General features: G+C 43.0%; 1 protein-coding gene across 1 annotated transcript in view; it reads right to left on the minus strand.

Annotated features, from left to right (window-relative positions):
- The window catches only part of SYNE1 (spectrin repeat containing nuclear envelope protein 1), a 387878-nt gene that overhangs the window by 90476 nt on the left and 275497 nt on the right, over nucleotides 1-21905 (minus strand). The window contains exons 99-112 of the mRNA XM_081094059.1: nucleotides 20677-20808; nucleotides 19114-19223; nucleotides 17397-17553; nucleotides 16158-16289; nucleotides 15810-15965; nucleotides 15467-15676; nucleotides 11702-11803; nucleotides 8392-8511; nucleotides 6327-6527; nucleotides 4072-4245; nucleotides 3016-3147; nucleotides 2182-2378; nucleotides 1134-1266; nucleotides 537-719 (exon numbers count right to left, since the gene is read on the minus strand). Of these exons, the coding sequence (XP_080950185.1) occupies nucleotides 537-719; nucleotides 1134-1266; nucleotides 2182-2378; nucleotides 3016-3147; nucleotides 4072-4245; nucleotides 6327-6527; nucleotides 8392-8511; nucleotides 11702-11803; nucleotides 15467-15676; nucleotides 15810-15965; nucleotides 16158-16289; nucleotides 17397-17553; nucleotides 19114-19223; nucleotides 20677-20808 (2139 nt within the window). The remainder of the gene's footprint in view (nucleotides 1-536; nucleotides 720-1133; nucleotides 1267-2181; nucleotides 2379-3015; nucleotides 3148-4071; nucleotides 4246-6326; nucleotides 6528-8391; nucleotides 8512-11701; nucleotides 11804-15466; nucleotides 15677-15809; nucleotides 15966-16157; nucleotides 16290-17396; nucleotides 17554-19113; nucleotides 19224-20676; nucleotides 20809-21905) is intronic.

Below are 21905 nucleotides of genomic sequence, written 5' to 3' on the forward strand. Positions count from 1 at the left end.
GCGCAGTGACCAACACTTTACTCACGAGAAAAAGAATTTAAGCAAGACCAGAGAGGGATTGTAACACACACACACACACACACACACACACACACACACACTAAAGAAGCCTGTGGGCCCTGCCAGCGTGGCTCAGCGGTTGAATGTCAACCTAAGAACCAGGAGGTCATGGTTCGATTCCCGGTCAGGGCACATTCCCAGATTGTGGGCTCGATCCCCAGTGTGGGGCACGCAGGAGGCAGCCGATCAATGACTCTCTTTCATGGATGTTTCTCTCTCTCTCCCTCTCCCTTCCTCTCTGAAATCAATAAAAGTGTATTAAAAAGAAAAAAGAAGCCCTTGGAAGGTGTGGCATTTGTAAATATGGCATTTGGTGAAGGGTTCATATTAATACGCTGTACAGTGGAAGAGAGAAAAGACAAGACGTCCAAGACGAAGCTTATTTAAATCCGTGAGCAAAAGCAGATGAAGGCAGCTTTCCATTCCATACTGCTCAAGTCGGTCACTACCAATGAAGCCAAAGATTCTTGCTGTACCTGGTGGAGCTTTTCCTGGACGGTCGGAATATTGGTCAGCAGGTCCGTCCACTGGCCGTCTATGTGCGACAGCTCGGAACGCAGGGCGGCCGTGTCCACTTTCTTTAAGCGAAGGAGCTGGTTCCCGGTGCTTAGAACAGATGACTTCAGGGAGGATTTGGCATCCACTTCTTTGGAAAACTCCTGAAAGAAGGAGCAAAGTTCAAATCAGGATTAAAGAGCCAGACCTTTCATTTAAGGAGAGAGACCAATTTATGGCAAAAACAACTTTTCTTTACATCTTGAAGGGGAGTTATGTTAAGCATTGCAGACAAAAAACAAAAGCAGCCTACTCTCTCCCAATGGGGGGATAAGGACACATATGTAATAACCTTAATCAATAAAGAAATGTTTTTAAAAAAGAGCCAACGATGAAGCCACTACCTATAAACTCCCGAAAGAGGTGATGTTGAGCCTAGTATTCTGCATAAAGATTCTCCAGAACTTGGTTTGTTAAGTTCACCCACGGACAGCTGGTTTCCTCTCTTCTAGTGTAGATCAGGCCTCACCTATAGGCCTATAAACAGTACATGTGAGCCAAATGCTTTAAACTCTTACCAAGAAAGCGTTCAGATGATCACGGACCATCTCCAGTTCTTGGGGGACGGTCACAGATTGCTGAGTCCAAAATTCCAGCCTGTCTTTTGCGGACTGTAACCAGTGAGTTAGAGCCGCAGACTCACTTTGATATCTGTAAGTATATTGATGAGCCTATTAGGTAAACATCCAATCCCTACTTTCTGCTAACCCATGTCATTCACCCATGTAATTTTATTTTTGTAAATGTTTATTGAATTTATTAGGGGTGGCATTGGTTACTGTAATTATATAGGTTTTGGTGTGCAATCTATAATACATCATCTGTATTTTATACTGTGTGTTCACCACCCCAATTCAAGTCTCCTTGCATCATCATTTATCCTCCCTTTACCTTCTTCTACCTCCCCCATCCCTCTTTCCCTCTGGTAATCACCATCCCGTTGTCTGTGTCCCAATGCTAATCTTAAAAAGACATGATAGATTTGGGAGAATAATGCCCTATGTTCAAACTCTCAAATTCTTATTCCCTTAATATTTATGCCTGAAGCAAGTCAGTCTCTCCAAGTTTCAGCTTTCTCTTCTCTAAGCTGAAAATGAAAAAATGTATTTCCCCTATCTGTTCATGTTGAAGCTATTCAGGCCATATCAGATGATTGTTATTAAAAGGTCTTGAAAATAAAGATGGCATAGAAATAGAGTATTTCATTATGTAACATCACCCCCTCCACTTCTCTTGAATATTCCTCTTGTCCTTGAGAAATTGCATCTTCTCAAAACCACTCTCTCTTCTTTCCCACTAAGGTTTTACTGTGACCACCCACGTGCAGTCAACAGGTGAGAAGGAGGTCAGCTCAAAGGTAAGGTACCCGCCTCCCTACCCCTTTGGATGACATGTTTATATGATTATACAGGAATCCAATTGGGGGCTTGTGTTTGCCTTTATTTTCCAAACTATGTGATACTTCCTATAGGGACCATGATATCTTTTTCAAGTCCTGTACCCACTAGCCTTATAAATACTCTTGAACACTAATCTAAAAAATGGGCAAAATAGTCCTTGTATTACCTGGTCCAGTGTTTCAATATCGTTTCCAATCTGTGAAGTTCCTTAGACACTTTGTTGGTACTATTCAGCCAGTGTTCTCCGAGCTGGTTCAGCTGGCTCTCCAGATCTGAGCAGCTAATGGATATCAGAAGGCGCTTCCCATCATCTAACACCTGATATAATTTGGGCTGGTATTCATTAAGGCTGGATTTCAAATGCTGAAATGATGAAAAATATGGGGTCAGAAGTTTGGATAATGCAATTTGTCTCTCTAAGGATCACAATTTCTCTGGTACCCATATGTTCCCATTTTCCTTAGTCAAACTTCAATTATTTACAGCCAAGTGATGTTGGAAACTTTGAGATGTTTCACCTACTATATCTAAATAAAGATGTATTTATTTGTTTATTTTTTTGGTGGTGACTTTATATGCATGTAAGACTATCAAACTATAATTATTTCACCACATAAACTACAGGAAATGCTTGGTGGAAGCTGAGTTTTCAAGAGGAGCACTCTTTCATTTAAAAAAAAAAAAACTTTTAATGCTCATAAAACAACCAGCTATAATTTTTTCAAGATAGTGTGATATCAGGGTAAACTACAGAAAACGCTTGATGGAGGCTGAATATTCAAAAGGATCTCTCATTACCAAAAAGGAAAGAAAAAAAAACCTTCTTATTTTCTATTAGAAAACAAACACTTAACATTTATGTGCTTTCAACAACGTCAATAGCTTGAAATCAAAGTAACAGTGCTGATTGCAAGTTTGTTTAGATTCTGTTAAAACCATGGGAGAGTTTCCAAAGGAACTGTGGCAGCTTCCCACACCAAGATGCCGCGGGGACGCTGACCTGGTAGAGTGTGACCCGGTCCATGAGCCTGTCCTCGCTCTCCTCCACCAGCCCCACGCTGGGGATGCTGCTCTCCACCACCTCCAGCTGCCTGCGGAGCTCCTGCTGGTCCTCATCCAGATGGGACCAGGTCTGGAAATGCAACATCAGTCCGTGAGCTAGAAGCCCTCATTAAGGAACAGCATTCCTCTTCCTGTGCAAAACATGCACTTGACAGATTCTCTTTGAAGTTCGGTCAGAGGGAGATGTCTCTGTGTGTGTGTGACGTGGGTGGGGGGGAGGGAGGGTTGCTTTGGGAAGCAAAGGATGGCTCTGAAGCCAGGCATCAGACGGTGACCCTGAAAAGCATTATCAACGGCCTGTGGCAGCTGCAACTAACTTGCCGCATGAGCAAGTTACTAATGAGCATGGACAAGATACTCAGCTTCCCTGAGCCCCATTTTCAACATTTAAACATGGGAATAATAATACCTATGTGGGCCATTTGGAGGGTTAAATAGGATAATGTGTGCATTACGCCTGGAACACAGTAAGCATTTGATTACCTGGTTTTCATTCTTTACCCTGGTAGTGATGAATGCATGACTTAACTAGAAGGAATGGGCCTGTTCACATAGGAAGTGAACTAAATATATTGCATTTGTAAATTTTAAAAAAGCACAGACGTTCAAGAAATAGGAATATATACCATAGGCATTCTACTAAGGAGAACTCGCAAGTGACTTTTTTCTAAATTCAGATTTTTATTTTGTTTTAAATTGGGAAGTCTTTTTGCCAATCACTTGAAGTTCACGTCAATAATTTATAGCAAAGGTTAGCAGTTTTTCAGCCTGTCTCTCAAACCCCATGCCTCATCCTGCCTAGTGTGAAGGCGGTCCCCGGGCAGCTGCCTCTGAGTGTGGGGAAGGCTTTATCACAATGCACATCGCACACTCAGAGGGGGCAAGGCGACACGTGATGCTGCCTCTGGGAGTTCCGAGGTTACAGGAGGCAAATCGCAGGAATCACTGTCTTGCCTTCATGGGGGGAGGGGGGGGGCTACTGCAAGGGTCTCACCTCTAGAATGTACTCCAGCTCCACGCCCCTTTTGTGAGCCCCTTTCAGGACCGCGGAAGCCTGCGCCATCACTTCTGCGTGCAGTTGAGTTTCCTGCAGGACTGCAAAGCTGATTATCTTTCTGAAGAGCGTTTCCGTCAAAATCATGTGAGATTCCAGACCCTGGAAGTATTCCTGCCATTTTCCAGGTAGAAGAAAAGAGGTCAGCGACTCGACTCACTCATATACTACCAGACGATAAACTTGCTTCAAAGGGGAAAGCTGATGGTACTCAGCTGACATCTGAGTGACACGGTTCCACCGCTGCTGGCCGCCACCTTACAGGGCTCCAGTCTCCTGCGTGGTCTCCCTTGTTCCCCCACTAGGAGCATCTACCCACTGCTGTGCCCTACCCAGAGCCCTTCATAGGGCACCAGCCCCTGCTCTCCGAATCCTTCATCCCTGCGGGCCGGACTTCCTTACTGTCCTGACCCGCCTCTCACTAACTCCACCACCCAAACTGGCCTCCCTTGTCCCTCACACTAGCTCCCATTCCCCATCCGGGCCCTGTTTATACTCTGTACTCACTGAGAGGACCTCACCCGACACACTCACAACTTCCTTCCTCTATGGTTGGGCTGAGAGGTATGATGTATTCCAAATTTCCCTCAGATTATACCTACATGCAAGGAAACGGTAGACCTTCCACAATTCTTCAAATGTGTTTTGAATTGTTCCTTTCTCTGTGTCAAAGGGCCCAGAGGAGGGAGATAGGGTTTATCCCATTTCCTGTTCCCAGCACCACAGGTAGAACCGAAGGACTGAGAATCTATAGACAGTAATATTTAGTGTGTGCTACGTGCCAGGTACTCTATCGGCACTTGACTAACTCATGTACTCCTTACAACAGCTCCATGAGGCAGGAAGATTATTTCACATTTTACAGATGGGGACACTGCACGGTCCAGTCTGTGTAACTTGCTCAAGGTCACTGCCGAGCTAGCTCCCCCTCAGAAAATGCTCTGGTCAGGAGAAGCTAGAACCATCTTTTTTAATCAACCATACATTATTATATCGTAGAATCTTAAAGTTGGAAGAGAACTTGGACGTCACAGAGCTCAAATTCATGGGAAGCTGAAATTCCTTTTACAACTCCATCTCCCCCAACAGCCTTGGATGGGCTTCTCATGGCCAGGAGGGCTGTCTGCTCAAGGCAGCTTACTCCTCTCAGCGTTCTTCATCTATTGAGCTTAATTTCTCTGTTATTTATATTCATTGATCCTAGTTTCTTCTCTGGAATAACTCAGGAGGTTATTTTATTACTAGGGTCAAAGATTTGAGAAAAACCAGCTGTGAACTTTAAAGCAATGTTTTCAAAGCCAAACGATAAGGCCTTAATAAATCACAACATTTTGGAAAAAAACCTCTGGGAAAAATAGCAAGAAGTCTAATAGTAAAAAAAAAAATCTACCTTGAGAAGCCACCAGGGAAGCTACATGATAGTAGAAGGTTAACCATCTGTAACCCAATGGGATTTTGAAAGTTCCCCTAGAGAAACTTCCAGGAGCCTTGGAGTTTGGGGTTCTGAACTGGCAAAATTGCTCTTTCTGCAGTTATTGCTAATAATGCAAGAGTTACTTTTGTGTGTGCATTAAGCAGGCATAGCTGAATTAAGGAGCAGGGGCTAATGTGAACTTGGTACAGCACATACTACTGGAGCAAGCGCAGGCTGACCAAGTTTGATTATGTAGCAAAAGGACCTGTTGTCCCCAGAAGGCAACTCTTGCGGCCACAGCAGCTAAAGGAGCATGTGTTTAAGGCCATAAGAGCCGGGTGCCACATGCAAGAGAAAGAAACCCATTCCCAGAGCAGAGCGAGGCGTTCTGGGCCAGGCAGAGAGAACACCTAGAGCTGAACAAATGGGCATAGAAAACACAGAGGAAAATAGCAGTTCAGAAGGAAGCTGGGCTCCTTTGAGAGGGTCCCTGCGTTTCCCAGTTTAGGAAATGAGAAAGCCTGGCCGATACTGTGAGGAAGGGACATTTAAATGACTGCTGAGGTTGTATTCTTTTTTAACTGATAACATTATAGAGCATAGCCTCTGTAATTGTTCTGTGCTACTGAATGCCAGTGGGTTTGCGTACACATTTGTCTACCATCTTAAAGATTCACTTATACAAGTAGGAACTCCTAAAAGATTGAAAATACTGGGTTTTACTCGATATTTATCAGTCAGTGAGACTATGCTTGCACAAGTACATTCTCTCCCTCTCTACCTTATGTTTGTCAAGGAGCTGTTGGACTTCCTCTTTGGAAGACACGATCATTTTCTGGTCGCCGGCCATCTTCTCTTGTCCAGTTTCCAGCAGGTCGGCCAGATCTTGCAGGGCCCTTTCGTACTGGCTCTTGAGCGCTAGGTTCTGGTTCAGTCCACTCCGCCGAGAGCCGATGGTCATCATCAGTTCATCATACATGTCCTTAGAAACAGAGACAGCAACATTCACTCAAGTGATGTTGAGGCTCCTCTCTAAAAATATATTACCTACCAAACCCACAACCCCAGGACGTGCCTTCAGGTGCCTGCCTATGGTGATGCTCTGTGTATCGGGCATCCATCCACCTGCCTTACTCAGAAACCTCACTTCAAAAACTTCTTTCAAAAAAAGATAAGCTAGCCTGGTGGTGTGACTCAGTGGTTGAGCATCGACCTACGAACCCGGAGGTCATGGTTTAATTACCGGTCAGGGCATGTGCCCAGGTGTGGGCTTGATCCCCAGTGTGGGGCATGTGGGAAGCAACCGTCTCATCATTGATGTTTCTAGCTCTCTCTCCCTCTCCTTCCTCTCTGAAATCAATAAAAAATATAATTAAAAAAATAAGCTAATTTTTTTAACATTACAAAGGATATACAAAAACGTTGCCTAGAAGTGACACATGGGTAGACTTAACTAGTCTTCTTGGAATGTCAATGTTTGTGGCAAGATGTGGGATCACAAATTGTTCATGGAGGTGAAGGGAAATGCCCCAGGAAATTTACTTCTGATTTTTATCATGTTCTAAACATTCATACACGTTTAGAGTAATCGAATATAGTATCCTTAACATTACAAATCCTACTTAATAATCTGATTTGGGACTATTCTTCAAATAAAGAGCTTGAGAAGCAGGAGCATTTACTGGGAGCTGGAAGACTTGAAGACTTGAAAAGGCCATGTTTTTGCCAAATGTGGTGAAATAAATAAATATCTTAACTGGAAAGGCATTTTAGGAGACGATGATACACTAAACACAGAATTTATTTGAGCCATATGGACCTGATTAATGTGCCATGTGAAGGTTTAGAGGCCAGCAATGTCCAATCTGGAAAGTTCAACTCTAATGCCTGTTTACAGCCCTGACGTTGGATCTTACACCTGACGTTAACCATCGTCGGAAACTGTCTAGAAAGGACACAGTGGGGGCCAGTGGGCTCATGACATCGCAAAATGTTAGACAGTGGGATGAGATACTTAAAATAAAAATGCTCTTTTAAAAATAAGAGCTATTTTATTTTCTTGAAAGGAAGGACCTGTGAGCCTGGACTGGATTCATGCTAGTAATTCTTCAACGGTCTGTAATAGGCGTACAGGGCAAATGTGTGCATATGTGTCACTATGCACATTTTTTTCGTAATACGACTTAACTGTGTTGCTCATCAAAGGCTAAATTTTTGCTGGTGTAATATCCCAGGATCGGCCTACCACCCTGATAGCAGATTCTTGCGTTAAGTGCCGATGCAGAAAAGCAAAGTAACCCCAAGTTGCCCTCTGCTCCTGAGTGAGGCCAGGAGGTCTGTGTAGACTTCAGCTTCCTCTTGGTTAAATTTTTTGTTTTGTTTTGGAACTGACACAGTGTCTCTCTTCCATTAAAAAATGTATGAACGATAAACTATAGCTTTAAAGACTGATAAAAACCACTCTTTAAATACAGAGTAGATCTCCTTTCTTAACTTTTCTAGGTTGGACTGATAATAATTACATTTTCTACAGTAGAAAATAATACAGCACAACTAAACTACACCACAGCGGTTAGCCATCAGAATAATAACAAATGATTTTTTTTTACAATAACAAATGACTTTTAAAAAAAGAATCCTAGAAGCTTGAAAATACAATTTTTTTATTGCATTAAATATAGTAAAAATTTCAGAAATTTGTCTAAGAGTTACTTGGAAGAGAGATTAGAACTTAAATGATCTGAATTTTATAGAGGAAAAAAAAAACACAAGAAAATGGAGAAAATACTTTTTTCTTGAGTTCTAGTTAGGATGCATCATTGAATGCCATTGGCAGAAAATCATACCTGGAGTCTGGAGAGTTCTTGCAGGGCGGGCTGCTCAATCTGCAACTTGTCACCACGCTTTTTTAATTCAGAGATTCCTGCATCCAATTCCTTCAGCCCATCTTCAGCCTGCTGTATTGCCTAGGTAAAATTTATGAAATTTCATCAAAACTCCCACGAATAATTTCCCACAAAAAGTATGACTACTGTGCCTCCTTATTTATTCCTCTTCTGTCCACATAGAACAATACAGCCAACAAAACTCATTGCAATATAACATAAAAACCACGGTCACATGATGTGGGAATGAGAAGAAGGCCCTTTATTATGCTACAGACCAGCTATCTTAAAGGTGAGGAGGTAAGAGGGACTGAGAATGGAGGGTTGGGAGGACAACAGCTTCCTCAAAAAAAGAAAAATTCATGAATAGCGACACCCCAAAAAGAAGCATGATGTATGACATTAGAGAAAGGTATCTGCCTGGGATTGACTAGGGCAGGGGTGGGGAACCTTCTTCCTGCCAAGGGCCATTTGGATATTTATAACATCGTTCTCGGGCCATACAAAATTATCAACTTAAAAATTAGCCTGCGATGCTAGTATTTGGCCAAACATTTAATTAACTCACCCCTAATGCCTTGGCAGGGTCAGACCAAACGATTTCATGGGCCTTATACGGCCCGTGGACTGGACATTCCCCACCCCTGGTGTCGGGAATCATGCTCTGGTTTCCTGAAGTGCAGTTCTGAGCATCTTTGAAAACATGTGACTGCATGGTTTCCCCAAGAAGCAGAAAATCACACAGTCGACAAGTATTACAGCGGCTGCTGGTGCTAAGCCTTGTCTTCCCAGGGCGAGGTGTATAGAGGCAGAACAAGATCTCATCCTGGCCTTCCAGGAGCTAACCGTCTGGTTGGGAAGCAAAACCATTATGTACTAAGTAAACTTGACACACGCTGTCCCTGTAAGAGCGCTTTGGAAAAGGGAGATCCCAGGGAGTCCTGGAGCAGAATGAGTAGGCTTTTGGAAGAAATGCAACCTCGGTTGCCCTTGAAGAATGAAAAGAACATGAATTCCAGATGGCAGATAAAAAACATGTGCCCATTTTCTTTCCTGAATCCCCACTACCACCACAGCAAATGTTCTGTTTGCCTGTGTTTGGGTGTGTGTTCCCCCCATAAATCTACAAGAACAAGGCAGAAGGAAAGAAGACAATACCAACAAAATTTTGGAAGTTGGAAATCAGGAGGAGAGATGAAAATTGACTTAAGACATCTAAGACAGCTGAATCCTAGTCCAGCAGGGGATCTTCACCCCCAAGTTTATAGCCACAGGAGTCTCTGGGACTCTGGTGACGGGGGTGCTAAATAAGGAGGGTTGGTGAGAAGCTCCTTAAAGAGAAGTTAAGCCCGGCTGGTGTGGCTCAGTGATTGAGCATTGACCCATGAACCAGGAGGTCATGGTTCGATTCCCAGTCAAGTTACATGCTTGGGTTGTGGTCTCAATCCCCAGCAGGGGGCCTGCAGGAGGCAGCCGATCAATGATTCTTTCTCATCATTGATGTTTCTACCTCTCTTTCCCTCTCCCTTCCTCTCTGAAACAATGAATTTTTTTTTTAAGAGAGAAGTTAAATTCCCAGATCTCTTGCATCATTCCACACTGCCCCTTCCCTTCCCTGGTGAAAGATGGAACATTGATTTTCTAGAAAATGTAAAAAAAACAAATAGTTTCTGAACTGAGGGGCAGCGGATACAGTTGTGGGTTTGAGTACTTGATTGAAAACAAAGGGATAAAGTGAATGCCCACTGAATGGTGAATGTGGCGGCCCTGCGTCTTCTAGAGAATGGGCACCAGACCTCTACTCTCCAGGTAGGAAAGAGAAAAAATATGAAGAGACCAATAGAAACACCTAAAAGTTTGATGCAAGGATTCTCCAACAAATAGCCCACACAGACCACCCTTCCGTAGATCTCAACAGTGTCCAGCCTTATCCATCCGTCAAGTTGCCACTTAGCTGCTTAGTCTCCCATCCTAAACGGAATAGTCAGCAAAGGATTTCCTGAGAAATGCCTCCAACATTAAAGACAGAAACCCAAATGAGCAAACAAATAAAAGTAACCAATTATACAGGAAAAATAAAACTTCAATGAATAAATAATACACCCAGAGAGATTATAAAGGATAATGCATCCATCAAAACAACAACAACAAAACAACAAACAGGCCCTGGCCGTTGTGGCTCAGTTGACTGGGCATTGTCCCACGCAACGAAAGGTTGCTGGTTTGATTCCCGTCAGGCACATGCCCAGGCTGCGGGCTCCATCCCTGGTAGAGGACGTGCAGGAGGCAGTCGATCAATGATGGAACCCTGCTTCCTGACCCTGGTATGGTCGTGCCAGCCCTCCAGAAGCAGGATCTGGCCCCCACACATACTCTCACCCTCCAACATCCCCAGCGGCTTCCCACTGCCAGTTCTCCGAGGGGAGATATCCAGTGTGTGTGATATGATCCATGAGGGTGAGACACTATGTCTTCATTTACACCCAGCCACATTAATTTTCAATTTCCACTTCTATTTCTGCATGTGCTTTATAACATAGTACTTGCTTATAGTTGATAAATGAGTAAATATTCATGTATTTGTGGTATGTGCTTGTTTAACTAGTGAGGTGTGCAATCAATGAAGGTTAGACACCAGTGATTTATAGACTCAAGTCCAAATTCTCTGACATGCAATAGCCCTAACTACAAGGTGTCTCCAATGTTCTCGTCCGACCCTATTTCCCCTCAATCACATGATTCATCCTAAGTTCAGCTAACGAGGGTCACTCGCTTTCCTCCTACAGAGCTTGGAACTATCTCGCCTGTGCCTTTGTTCTTGCTGTCCCTTTCCAGGGATACCTTTCTTCTGGTCCCTGTGTGCCCCAACTCCTAAGTCCAGTTCCGATTTCCCTTTGTAGACTCTTCCCTGACCTTACCCCTCTGGAGGCAACCTACCCTTCTTCCGAATGTCCACAGTGCTCCTCTGTGCCGCCACCGGGGCAGCCTGACTTCCTGCCCAGGTCACTGACATTCACGCCTAATCTCACTGTTAGGGGACACACTTCTTCAGGTCAGCAGCGGTCACTGACACCTTTCCCCAGCTCACATTTCCCAGTTCCGTGCAAGCCCAAGTGAGAGAGTCAGTGTAACCTGGCCGGTGATTCAAATCCAGCTCTCACAAACAAAACATGAGACAAACATAAATGCCACAGTAAGCCAGTAATCTTTCGCAGAGGATTTGACATTTCACAGTAAATCCGATCAACTGGAAAAAGGCAGCTGTAAATACCTCTATTTGCTCCGCCACGGGCTGTTCAAATACATTGGCCAGTTTCTGTAGAAGCATGTATTTACTGTCAGCCAGCGACGTACACAGCACCTTCAGATCGTTCTAGGGGGTGAGAAATAGGAAGATTTAACATGTGCACAGGGGAACTCAAATGGTTATAAACATAACACACGCTCTTAGAAATAATATACAGGTGTGGGAATTTTATGTCCAGAGAAACCAATTCTGTACTAGGGGAAGATAAAAGAAGCTGGTAACAATTTACTTTAAGTGCTAAATTTGACTTTTGAATAATCTTTACACAAACCATTTCCAACACAATATACAAGGAGGCAAGGCATACAAATAAAAAAGCAATACTGGCCACCCTAAACTTCTTGTTATGTCTGAAATAAATGTGCACATTTAAACATTCCAGCAGAAATATTATACTAATGACTTATATCTAGTAAAACAACCTATTGATGTTACCCTGATTTGGGAAGAAAATAAAATTCTTAAGAATAATATGGTTCCTTTCTTCCTCTCTCCTCTGCTTCTCTCTCCCTCACTTCCTGCTTTTCCCTAGTTTCAAAGAATGTGCACAAGCTTATAAAAAGCCATCCAGAAGTTTAGAAAAGAACTATTTTCATGATGACCAAAGACATATTAAGAGAAAACACCAAAAGACCTTAGCCACATCTTTTGTCCACAAACATTACTCACTTAAAAGTCCAAATATGCCCTGGCCGGTAGCTCAGTTGGTTAGAGCAGCGTCCTGATAGCCAAGGTTCTGGTTCAATCCTTCCCCACCCCTCTCTAGCCCCCTCCCTCAAAAAAAAAAAAATCAATCAATAAAAAAGTTCAAGTACTTATATGAGTTAGAGTTGTACAAAAATGAGATAACAGAATTTTGGTATTCAATTCTAAAGGAAATAATAAACTGGAACAAAGCGGGAATGATAAAATGTTTAATCCTGCCCTTCCCCTCCCCCAAAATCAGCAAATTCCTTATTGGTCGGCAAATGTGTCTGATGGGCTGGGGGTCCGTCACAGGGTGAAGTTTGATCACATCCTCTTCACTGGGGGCAAGTGCCTGTCACCAAGATGAAAAATTCTGGCCATCTCACCAGGAGAAGGACAATCACAGCAAGGAAGAAAAATCAACTTTCAGGCTGTGTGGGAGCATCACCACACAAAATGTCAGGCAGCCCTAGCCTGTTTGGCTCAGTGGATAGAGCGTTGGCCTGCAGGGTCCCAGGTTTGATTCTGGTCAAGGGCACATGCCTGAGTTGTGGGCTTGATCCCCACTAGGGGGCGTGCAGGAGTCTGCCGACCAATGATTCTCTCTCATCATTAATGTTTCTATCTCCCTCTCCCTCCCTCTGTGAAATCAATAAAAATATATTCAAAAAAACAACTACAACAAAAAAACAAAATGTCAGGCTAAAGAGCAAAATTGTGAGTGAATTGTGCAGTAAATTATTTTTTTTTTAAAGCAATGAACAGGAGAATTAGAAAGAAGCATATGATTCTAAAAGGCAATAGCTATCGCTAACTCAAACCCAAACCAATCTGCAAGCCTAGTTGCAGACTAAATAGGAAAATGTAATAACAGCACTGGAGAAATGTTGCTAGAAACAAGGGTTTTGTTTATGAGATATGATATTGTTTGCATTACCACAAAACCCTATGAGGCAGTTAGTAGGGTGTGATTTAAGAGTTGCGGACATGAAGGCTCTGAGAGGCAGCTAAGGTTATAGAGCAGTAGGTAACAAAGCCAGAATTTGAACTCGGGGGGACTGGCTTTGGAGACTTCGTTCTTTATTTCTTTTTTAAAAAATATATTTTTATTGATTTCAGAGAGGAAGGGAGAGGGGGAGAGAGATAGAAACATCAATGATGAGAAAGAATCATTGATCAGCTGCCTCCTACACACCCAACACTGGGGATCGAGCCCAAACCTAGGCATGTGCCCTGGCTGGGAATCGAAAAGTGACCTCCTGGTTCATAAGTCAATGCTCAACCACTGAGCCATGCTGGCCAGGCCGGAGGCAGTTTTATTATTTTTTAAAATATATTTTATTTATTTCACAGAGGAAGGGAGAGAGTTAGAAACATCAATGAGAGAGACACATTGATTGGCTCTCTTGCACGCCCCCTACTGGGGATGGAGCCCGCAACCCTGGCATGTGCCCTGACAGAGAATTGAACCCAGGACCTCTTGGTCCTTGGGGTGAAGCTCAATCCACTGAGCCACACCAGCTGGGCTGGAGACTTTGTCCTTAATTTTTGCTCTTTTGACTTTGCAAAATGAATATTAGAACAATGCTTAGCTACTAGAGATGTTGTGAAGATTAAAGACAAGAATACATGTGAAAATATTTTGTGAATAAAAAAATGATACACAAATGTTTGTGGTAATTTTACTTTGTAGTTTTAAGAATGTAAATTACCTGAAGGCAGTGGTAATTTGTCCCTCTAGAACAGTGGTTCTCAACCTCCCTAAGGCGAGACCCTTTAATACAGTTCCTCATGTTGTGGTGACCCCCAATTTCATTGTTACAAATTGAACATAATTAAAGCATAGTGATTAATCACAAAAACAATATGTAATTATATATGTGTTTTCCGATGGTCTTAGGTGACCCCTGTGAAAGGGTCGTTTGACCCCCAAAGGGGTCGTGACCCACAGGTTGAGAACCGCTGGTCTAGAATGATCAAGCATGTCAAACTCGCAGCCGGTGGGCCTCATGCCTCACTTATATAGATATATACACAGAAAATTCCTTGTGTCTTGGCTAATGCTACATTTATTTAACATTTTACAGTATTTTTTTAAATCAAAACTTTTACATAAAACTCTTGGCCCTAATCACAGATATCCATTTTGTAAAACTTGTATGTCTGTTAAAAATAAAATTCAGTTAAAACTTACGAATTCCCAAAGGTGACTTTTTATTAGGAATGAAAATCAACATTAAATGGTTATCAGCTACTTTTGCATTTGCTGAAATTTATAGTCATAGGAAAAGTTTCATAAGCACACAGTTATTCAGTTGGAACAGTCTCCAGTCTGGGCTAAAAGGCAGTCAGCCTGAGCAGCGAGGACTGGGAAGTAATGCAATATGTTTGAGCGCAGGTGGAACTAATTAGGCCACAGTCACTTGCAATGGGCCTGGGTATTGGGGTCCGGGCTTCGCTCTGTATTACTGTCCTGCCTGCATGTTTTTTTGGTTATATGTTTTAAACACTACTATTATCAACTGGAAATTGTAATTATACTGTGCCATAAATATGACTTTTATTGGTTGAGTTTAAATTCCTATTCAGCCCTTAGTGTAGTTAGCTGGTTTTCTCAAGTTCCATTTCTGGGAGAATAAAAGTCAGTTTTCTAATACGAGTTCAATCCCCTAGTTCAGCGGTTCTCAACCTGTGGGTCGCAAACAATGAAAATACATCCTGTATATCAGATATTTACATTACAATTCATAACAGTAGCAAAATTACAGTTATGAAGCAACGTAAATAATTTTATGGTTGGGGGTCGCCACAACATGAGGAACTGTATTAAAGGGTCGCGGCATTAGGAAGGTTGAGAACCACTGCCCTAGTTTTTCTGTGATGTTCTTGCTCCTCATTGTTCATTTGAAGAAAAAAATAGGTCTAGGTATATCATACCTCAGTCAGACATCCTGTTTATGGCCCCCTCTCTGGCTTCTGCTTAGAGGGAACTAATAACTCTTTGCATGGAGGATGGGCAAATAACTCTTGGCAATGTCTTACCTGGAAATTTAGTATTTGCTGAAGTCTTTCCTTCATCTGATGACATCGTTGATTTACTACTGAGTCTAACAAGGACAACCTCCCCAAAAGACACCCCAAAGTGTCTTCAATAACATCGTGGTTATCACTGTTCTCCGGAAATGCTTGGGAAAACAAGTTCTTGTTCTTATCCATCTCTTCAGACATTTCCTTAATATCTTTGGCAAGAATCTAGGGTTGATCAAAAAGAAGACCATTTGAGTGTTTAGACCCAGGAATCTACATACAAATCAGGTCTTTACCCCCTAGGAAGTCAAGTGCTGTGTAATGCCGTAGACTCACAGGCATAGGCTGGCAAACTTACCTCTTGGTTGAAGAGGCAAGTCTCGGTTTCTTCTGGTGTGAGGGCTGTGGCAAAAAGTAAACGTTCTTCAACATCATCCAGCCACGTAGAGGTCGCCGAGACTCCATCATATAACTTCTGCTCCAAGTGAATGTTCTGCCCCTTTGCCCCTCCGCCCTGGCAAAAAGAGATGGAAGAAGGAATTCATTACAGCGTTTTGAGAAATCAAAGAAAATTACCAGGATGAGTCTTTGGAGTTTAGGGTCATTCAGAGCTATTCACTAGGGTTGGGTCTCAAGAGTTCATGCCCAGGGGTGGGAAACCTGATGAAGACCAAGACCCATGAGCAAACTCAGAGCGCAGCCTTACCTGGGATGAGACCTCCTCAAAGGCCTGGTTCAACCCATCGAGCAAGGACGTCACTGCCGATTTATCGTGGGCCGGCCCGTCTCCTTTGTACAGGGGCACGCCAGCCAGGAGCCGGTTTGGCCTGCTGAAAAGCTGCAGACAAACAGGGGCGGCTTACATAAGAGCACTGTGTCCAGGTTCCTCAGATCCAAAGGGAAGGCCTAGAGTTTACTCCGTTCATGCCACTGCCGTGGAACGGCCCCTGTGAGTGCCAGCCCAGGGCACAGGACTAGTTTCCATTGTCGAAAGCCTGCTGGCCACGGCTGTGGGGAGCACCGCAGGCTTGCCTGGGTTCTAGCCTCACTCACTAGCTCTCCAAGGTGTCCATTCCTCTGACTCTCTGGCTTCTGCTTGGCGCACACTAATAGCTATTTCTCTGGAACCTTCTGTTGCTATCTTCAATTCCATTGGGTGTGGCTTGCTTGACTGGGTCAAGTCCAACATCACTCAGCACCTACCCATCTTGCAAACCAGCCTGCACCTGGGTTACAGGAGCAACTCCAGCTGACCACTGGCTGCCCCTGCCTTTTAGAACCACCGAGGGCCCAATAGTGCAGTGGTTCTCAACCTTCTGGCCCTTTAAATACAGCTCCTCATGTTGTGACCCAACCCTAAAATTATTTTCGTTGCTACTTCATAACTGTAATCTTGCTACTGTTATGAATCGTAATGTAAATATCTGATATACAGGATGGTCTTAGGCGACCCCTGTGAAGGGGTCGTTCGACCGCCAAAGGGGTCGTGACCCACAGGTTGAGAACCGCTGCAATAGTGTCTCATTAAGGTCTTCTGAAACTATTAAATACTAGAAATAGCGAGGAAAAATAAGGTGACAGTTTAGTTCCAGATTTTTGGAATTCCTTTTATCCTAGACATAGATACATCCCTAATTTACATCCCTAATTTTCAAAGTCGTACAAAAAGGGGGAGACACAATGTAATGATTTATGCTAATGAGTAATCAGATATGGATGATCTCTGAGGAAAAGTGGTACCTAGAAATCAAATTGTCACATATAAACATGTCATCACTAGGGCAAATGTGAAATGGGCTTGTTAAGAAACATGTAGGAAGAATCATTTGCTTCCTGCCTTATTTTGCATTGGCAATGAAAATACAGAGGGCTGCACAGTTCCACTGTCTCAGCCACGCTGGGCATCTTCTACGAGAGTGAGTACGTAAGAGAGAACGTGCGGTACCACTTGCTCTTGTTCCTGCGCCAGGGCGTCCCGCAGCAGCCTCTGCTTGGCACTGACTTCCTGCTGGAGGCTCTCCCACTTCATCCGCATCTGGCCTTCCGCAGGGGCCTGCTCTCCCTCCATCCCCAACTCCTGGGATGACACAGCAGGTTTTTCACTATTAGAAGAATAAACAATCCAAGTTTACAATGTGGGCAAAAAGGCGATCACTTATTGCGTGCACGAGCTGTGGCCTCTAAAATTAGAACCAGAGTACTCTGGTTATTAGCTTACACTTAAAAAAAATTAATTAAAATTTTAAAAAATGTGAGGCTAACCATAAACAAATATAGGATAATGCAACCAGGGCCACAATGATAATTTAAAAATACATTGAAAATAGCTCAGCATTAAAGATAAAAATAATTGTATTTTGGGGGATCAGAAAGTACATGGATTCGTATTCTTTGACAAATAGCCCACAAATTAATTAAAAACTGTAAAAATGCTACTTGGTCTCTGCGAGTTTTTACCCCGAGTCCAAGGCCAGGTTTCAGGACGTGGATTGGGGTGCAGGACACGAGAGGAAGGCACCTGCGCCTCATCCTTCAGGACAGGCAGCAGTGTGCATCTGAGCATGGCTGTGGCTCTTAGGGTGACACAGAGCTGAGTTTTTAAATCCCTGCACCATACGCTGTACACCTGAAACTAATATAATATTCAATGTCAACTAATTTACAAACATTAAAAATAAATGCACACTAGCCCAGCCGGCATAGCTCAGTGCTTGAGTGTCCACTTAGGAACCAGGAGGTCACAGTTCGATTGCCGATCAGGGCACGTGCCCGAGTTGCTGGCTAGATCCTCAGTGTGGGGTGTGCAGGAGGCAGCCAATCAATGATTCTCTTTCATCATTGATGTTTTTATCTCTCTCTCTCTCTCCCTTCATCTCTGAAATCAATAAGAAAAATGTTTAAAAAAATAAATAAATGCAGGTTTGATTTGTGACAGTCACAGCTTTCACAACCCCTCTGTGAAGCATAGTCCCTTCTTATTCTCATTCCACAGAGGAGCAAACCAGGCCTCAGAGCTGAGTTACTTTTCCATGGTGACAGCAGTTGATCTAGAATAAAACCCAGACCTCACTCAAAACAGAGGGATCATTCCTCTCTACTTTCCTTCCCAACCCTCAGACTCAAGTCTTCAACTTGAACATTGTCCAACTTCCTTCATTTTTCTTCTCATACTTTACTCTTCAGTGTATAAGACTTTCCTTCTCTACTCTACAACAGGACACAAAGCTCAATGAGCTTGCATGCAGCAATTATAAAAACAGATCCTCGAGAAAAAGCAACATCTTTCGTAGGCAGAATGAGGCTGAGGGAAGATAGGTTCTTACAGGGAAAATGTTTTGCAGTTAGATATTCAGAAAGAAACATAACTTTATAATGTTTAGTTTATTTTTCCCCCTATTTGAGTTTTAAAAAACAAACTCATGTATCTTCTCTGAACATATATGCTGAGCATACTGGAAAGAAGACAAATAAGTTAGCCCTCACACTCCCTAGCTGTACTCATGCCACACAATATTCAAAATGCAAGTAAACTATATATCCTAAAGAGAAAAAAAATGATTAAATGTTTGCAGGTGTTTAAAATAAAAGTTTGATTGGGATGCTTGCATTTCTTCAGATGTTATGGAATCAGTGACCAGAATAGAAAGCGTGTGGAAACCTACCCAGCACCACCAGAGGTCTCTGCCGCTGAGTGCTGGGTGAGGATTTCCTCTCCACGGCTGGCTACTGACCGGAGAAGGCTCTTCTGCTCTGCTAACTCCTGCTCCAACTCCTGCTCCGGGAAAAGAACAAACAAACACAGCTTGTGATTTCATGAGCATCATCTACAATCATGGTTCTATGTCTACAACAGCCTCAGAGAACGCGTGCATACATGTTTAAGTTTGCACGTTGCATAAAAGGTGTGGTGGAGGGAAAGGCTCACACATCTCTCCAAACTACTCTATAGCTTTTGTGGCTTTGATAAAACAGACCTGAAAAATCTTGGAGAAAAAAAAAAAATTAATGGAAAATTAACATTTTGCTGGGCAATGGTGCCCTCAAGTGGTACAACATGAACTTTCAATTTTCAAAATGAATACTGCCTTTTTCCCAGCTGAGATTGGTCCTTGAGAGCAGCTGTTCTTTAATTCCCCGCTTACTTGATAAGTTTGTTTATCATTGAATTCAGTTTTCCTTTTCATATTTAGTGATAAATGCCTTTGCTCTTTGAAAAAATAATTTAATATGCCCAATTCATAAAGTTAAGGTATCAATGAGGAATCATTCTTATTCATCAAAGCTCATTATTTTCAGTAGGCAATAATTTGCAATCCAATTTTGTGATGGTATTTACTTGAAAGTAGAAAATAAATTACATTTATTTAAAAAAACATGTAACTCAGACTTTCACCAATTCTCAGAGGCCTTCCTGAGGTTTTTATTATATAAAATAGTCTGGCCCTGACTGGTTTGGCTCAGTGGATAGAGTGTCGGCCAGCGGACTCAAGGGTCCCCAGTTCGATTCCAGTCAAGGGCATATTCCTTGGTTGCAGCTACATCCCCAGTGGGGAGTGTGCAGGAGGCAGCTGATCGATGTTTCTCTCTCATCGATGTTTCTAACTCTCTATCCCTCTCCCTTCCTCTCTGTAAAAAATCAATAAAACATATTTTTAAAAAAATAAAATAGTCTGAAATTGGGGCAAGTCTGAAAATAGAGCAGATAATCTCTATACGGCAGATTTTAATTGTTACATTATTTGTAAAGCTTTTCTGAAAAGAATAGATTTTAAAATGAGCAAGCACAAAAGTAGAAAATAAAATAAAACAAACAAATAAAACCACAGAAAAATGGCCAAGCATTCCCGTGCACACGAGGAAATATGCTGAACCATTTAGCCGGGCTCTGCGAAGAGCAGACAAAGGTGCATTCTGTCTTTAGAACACAAGAAACTTGTTCTTCTAAGCCAGTGGTTCTCAACCTTCTGGCCCTTTAAATACAGCTCCTCATGTTGTGACCCAACCATAAAATTATTTTCGTTGCTACTTCATAACTGTGATGTTGCTACTGTTATGAATCGTCATGTAAATATCTGATATGCAGAAGGGTCTTAGGCGACCCCTGTGAAAGGGTCGTTCGACCGCCAAAGGGGTCGCGACCCACAGGTTGAGAACCGCTGTAAGCGTTTCTCTCCGGGGAGTGTTGGCACACTTGCAGGCTAGCGAGAGGTTAGGAAATGCTTTACTTTTTGTTGCTGGAGGCTGCTCTGTCGCTGGAGGGCCCATGTGGAGCGAGCTTGGGCCAGCCAGTCCTGGACACCGGGCCTCTGGGTGGCAGCTGGGTCACCGTCGCTATGCTCCTTCTCTTGCGCTGCCCCCTGTTTTAATGAGACAGAAATCAAGAGTCATCCACACACAGGAAAACCCTGACCAGGGCGGAGTGGCAGCTGCTTCAGTGTGGTCTCAATAATACCAAAGCGGCTCCATTTAGATGGGAAACCATATTTTTTTTAAAAATGGGCCCTAGCTGGTTTGGCTCAGTGGAAAGAGCATCAGCCTGCAGACTGAAGGGCCCCAGGTTAGATTCTGGCCAAGGGCACATGCCTGGGTTGTGGGCTCGATCCCCAGTGTGGGGCGTGAAAGAGGCAGCCAATCAATGATTCTCTCTCATCATTGATGTTTCCATCTCTCTCTCCCTTCTACTCTGAAATCAATAAAAATAAATTAAAACAATGGTAACACAAAACCCATCAAACTTATGGCATTTGTAGGAGGAAGAACAATACATAGATGATTATACTCAGACATATTTGAGGGCAATACTGCCTATGTAGAAGCTGGACTTGTTAGCTGACTGATGTGGTCACCAGACATTATTCCACAATATCTTCCAGAAGAACATAGTAATTCTAGATCTCATTTCCTCTACTCACACCACCAGGACCAGACCCCACTGCCCTTCGCCGCCACCACTGGCTTCGACGAAGGAGAGATTCAGCCCTAGCTGGTTTGGTTCAGTGGGCTGCAGATTGAAAGGTCCCAGGTTCGATTCTGGTCAAGGGCACATGCCCAGGTTGTGGGCTCGATCCCCAGAGTGGGACATGCAGGAAGAAGCTGATCAATGATTCTCTCTCATCATTGATGTTTCTCTCTCTCTCTTCCTCTCCCTTCCCGTCTGAAATCAATAAAAATACATATTAAAAAATAAAACATTTAAAAATAAATAAATAAATAAATAAATAAGGAGAAACCCAACGTAATTCTGTATTATCTGGTAGAAATGTATCCTTCCTGCTTGCTTGTTCTGACGGGATTTGCAAGGCCCTAACGCACTCATATCAGAATGGGATTCATTCCTACTGAGAGATTTTCTACTCACCTACGTGTATATGTCAGAGGATAAATTGCACAATTTGAATATAGCTCATTCGCTAAGTACTTCCTAAGTACCTACTGTGTGTCAACCACTGTTCCA

This window comes from Myotis nattereri (genome assembly GCF_964212035.1).
Source record: "Myotis nattereri genome assembly, chromosome: 6".
In the NCBI taxonomy this organism is placed as follows: Eukaryota; Metazoa; Chordata; class Mammalia; order Chiroptera; family Vespertilionidae; genus Myotis; species Myotis nattereri.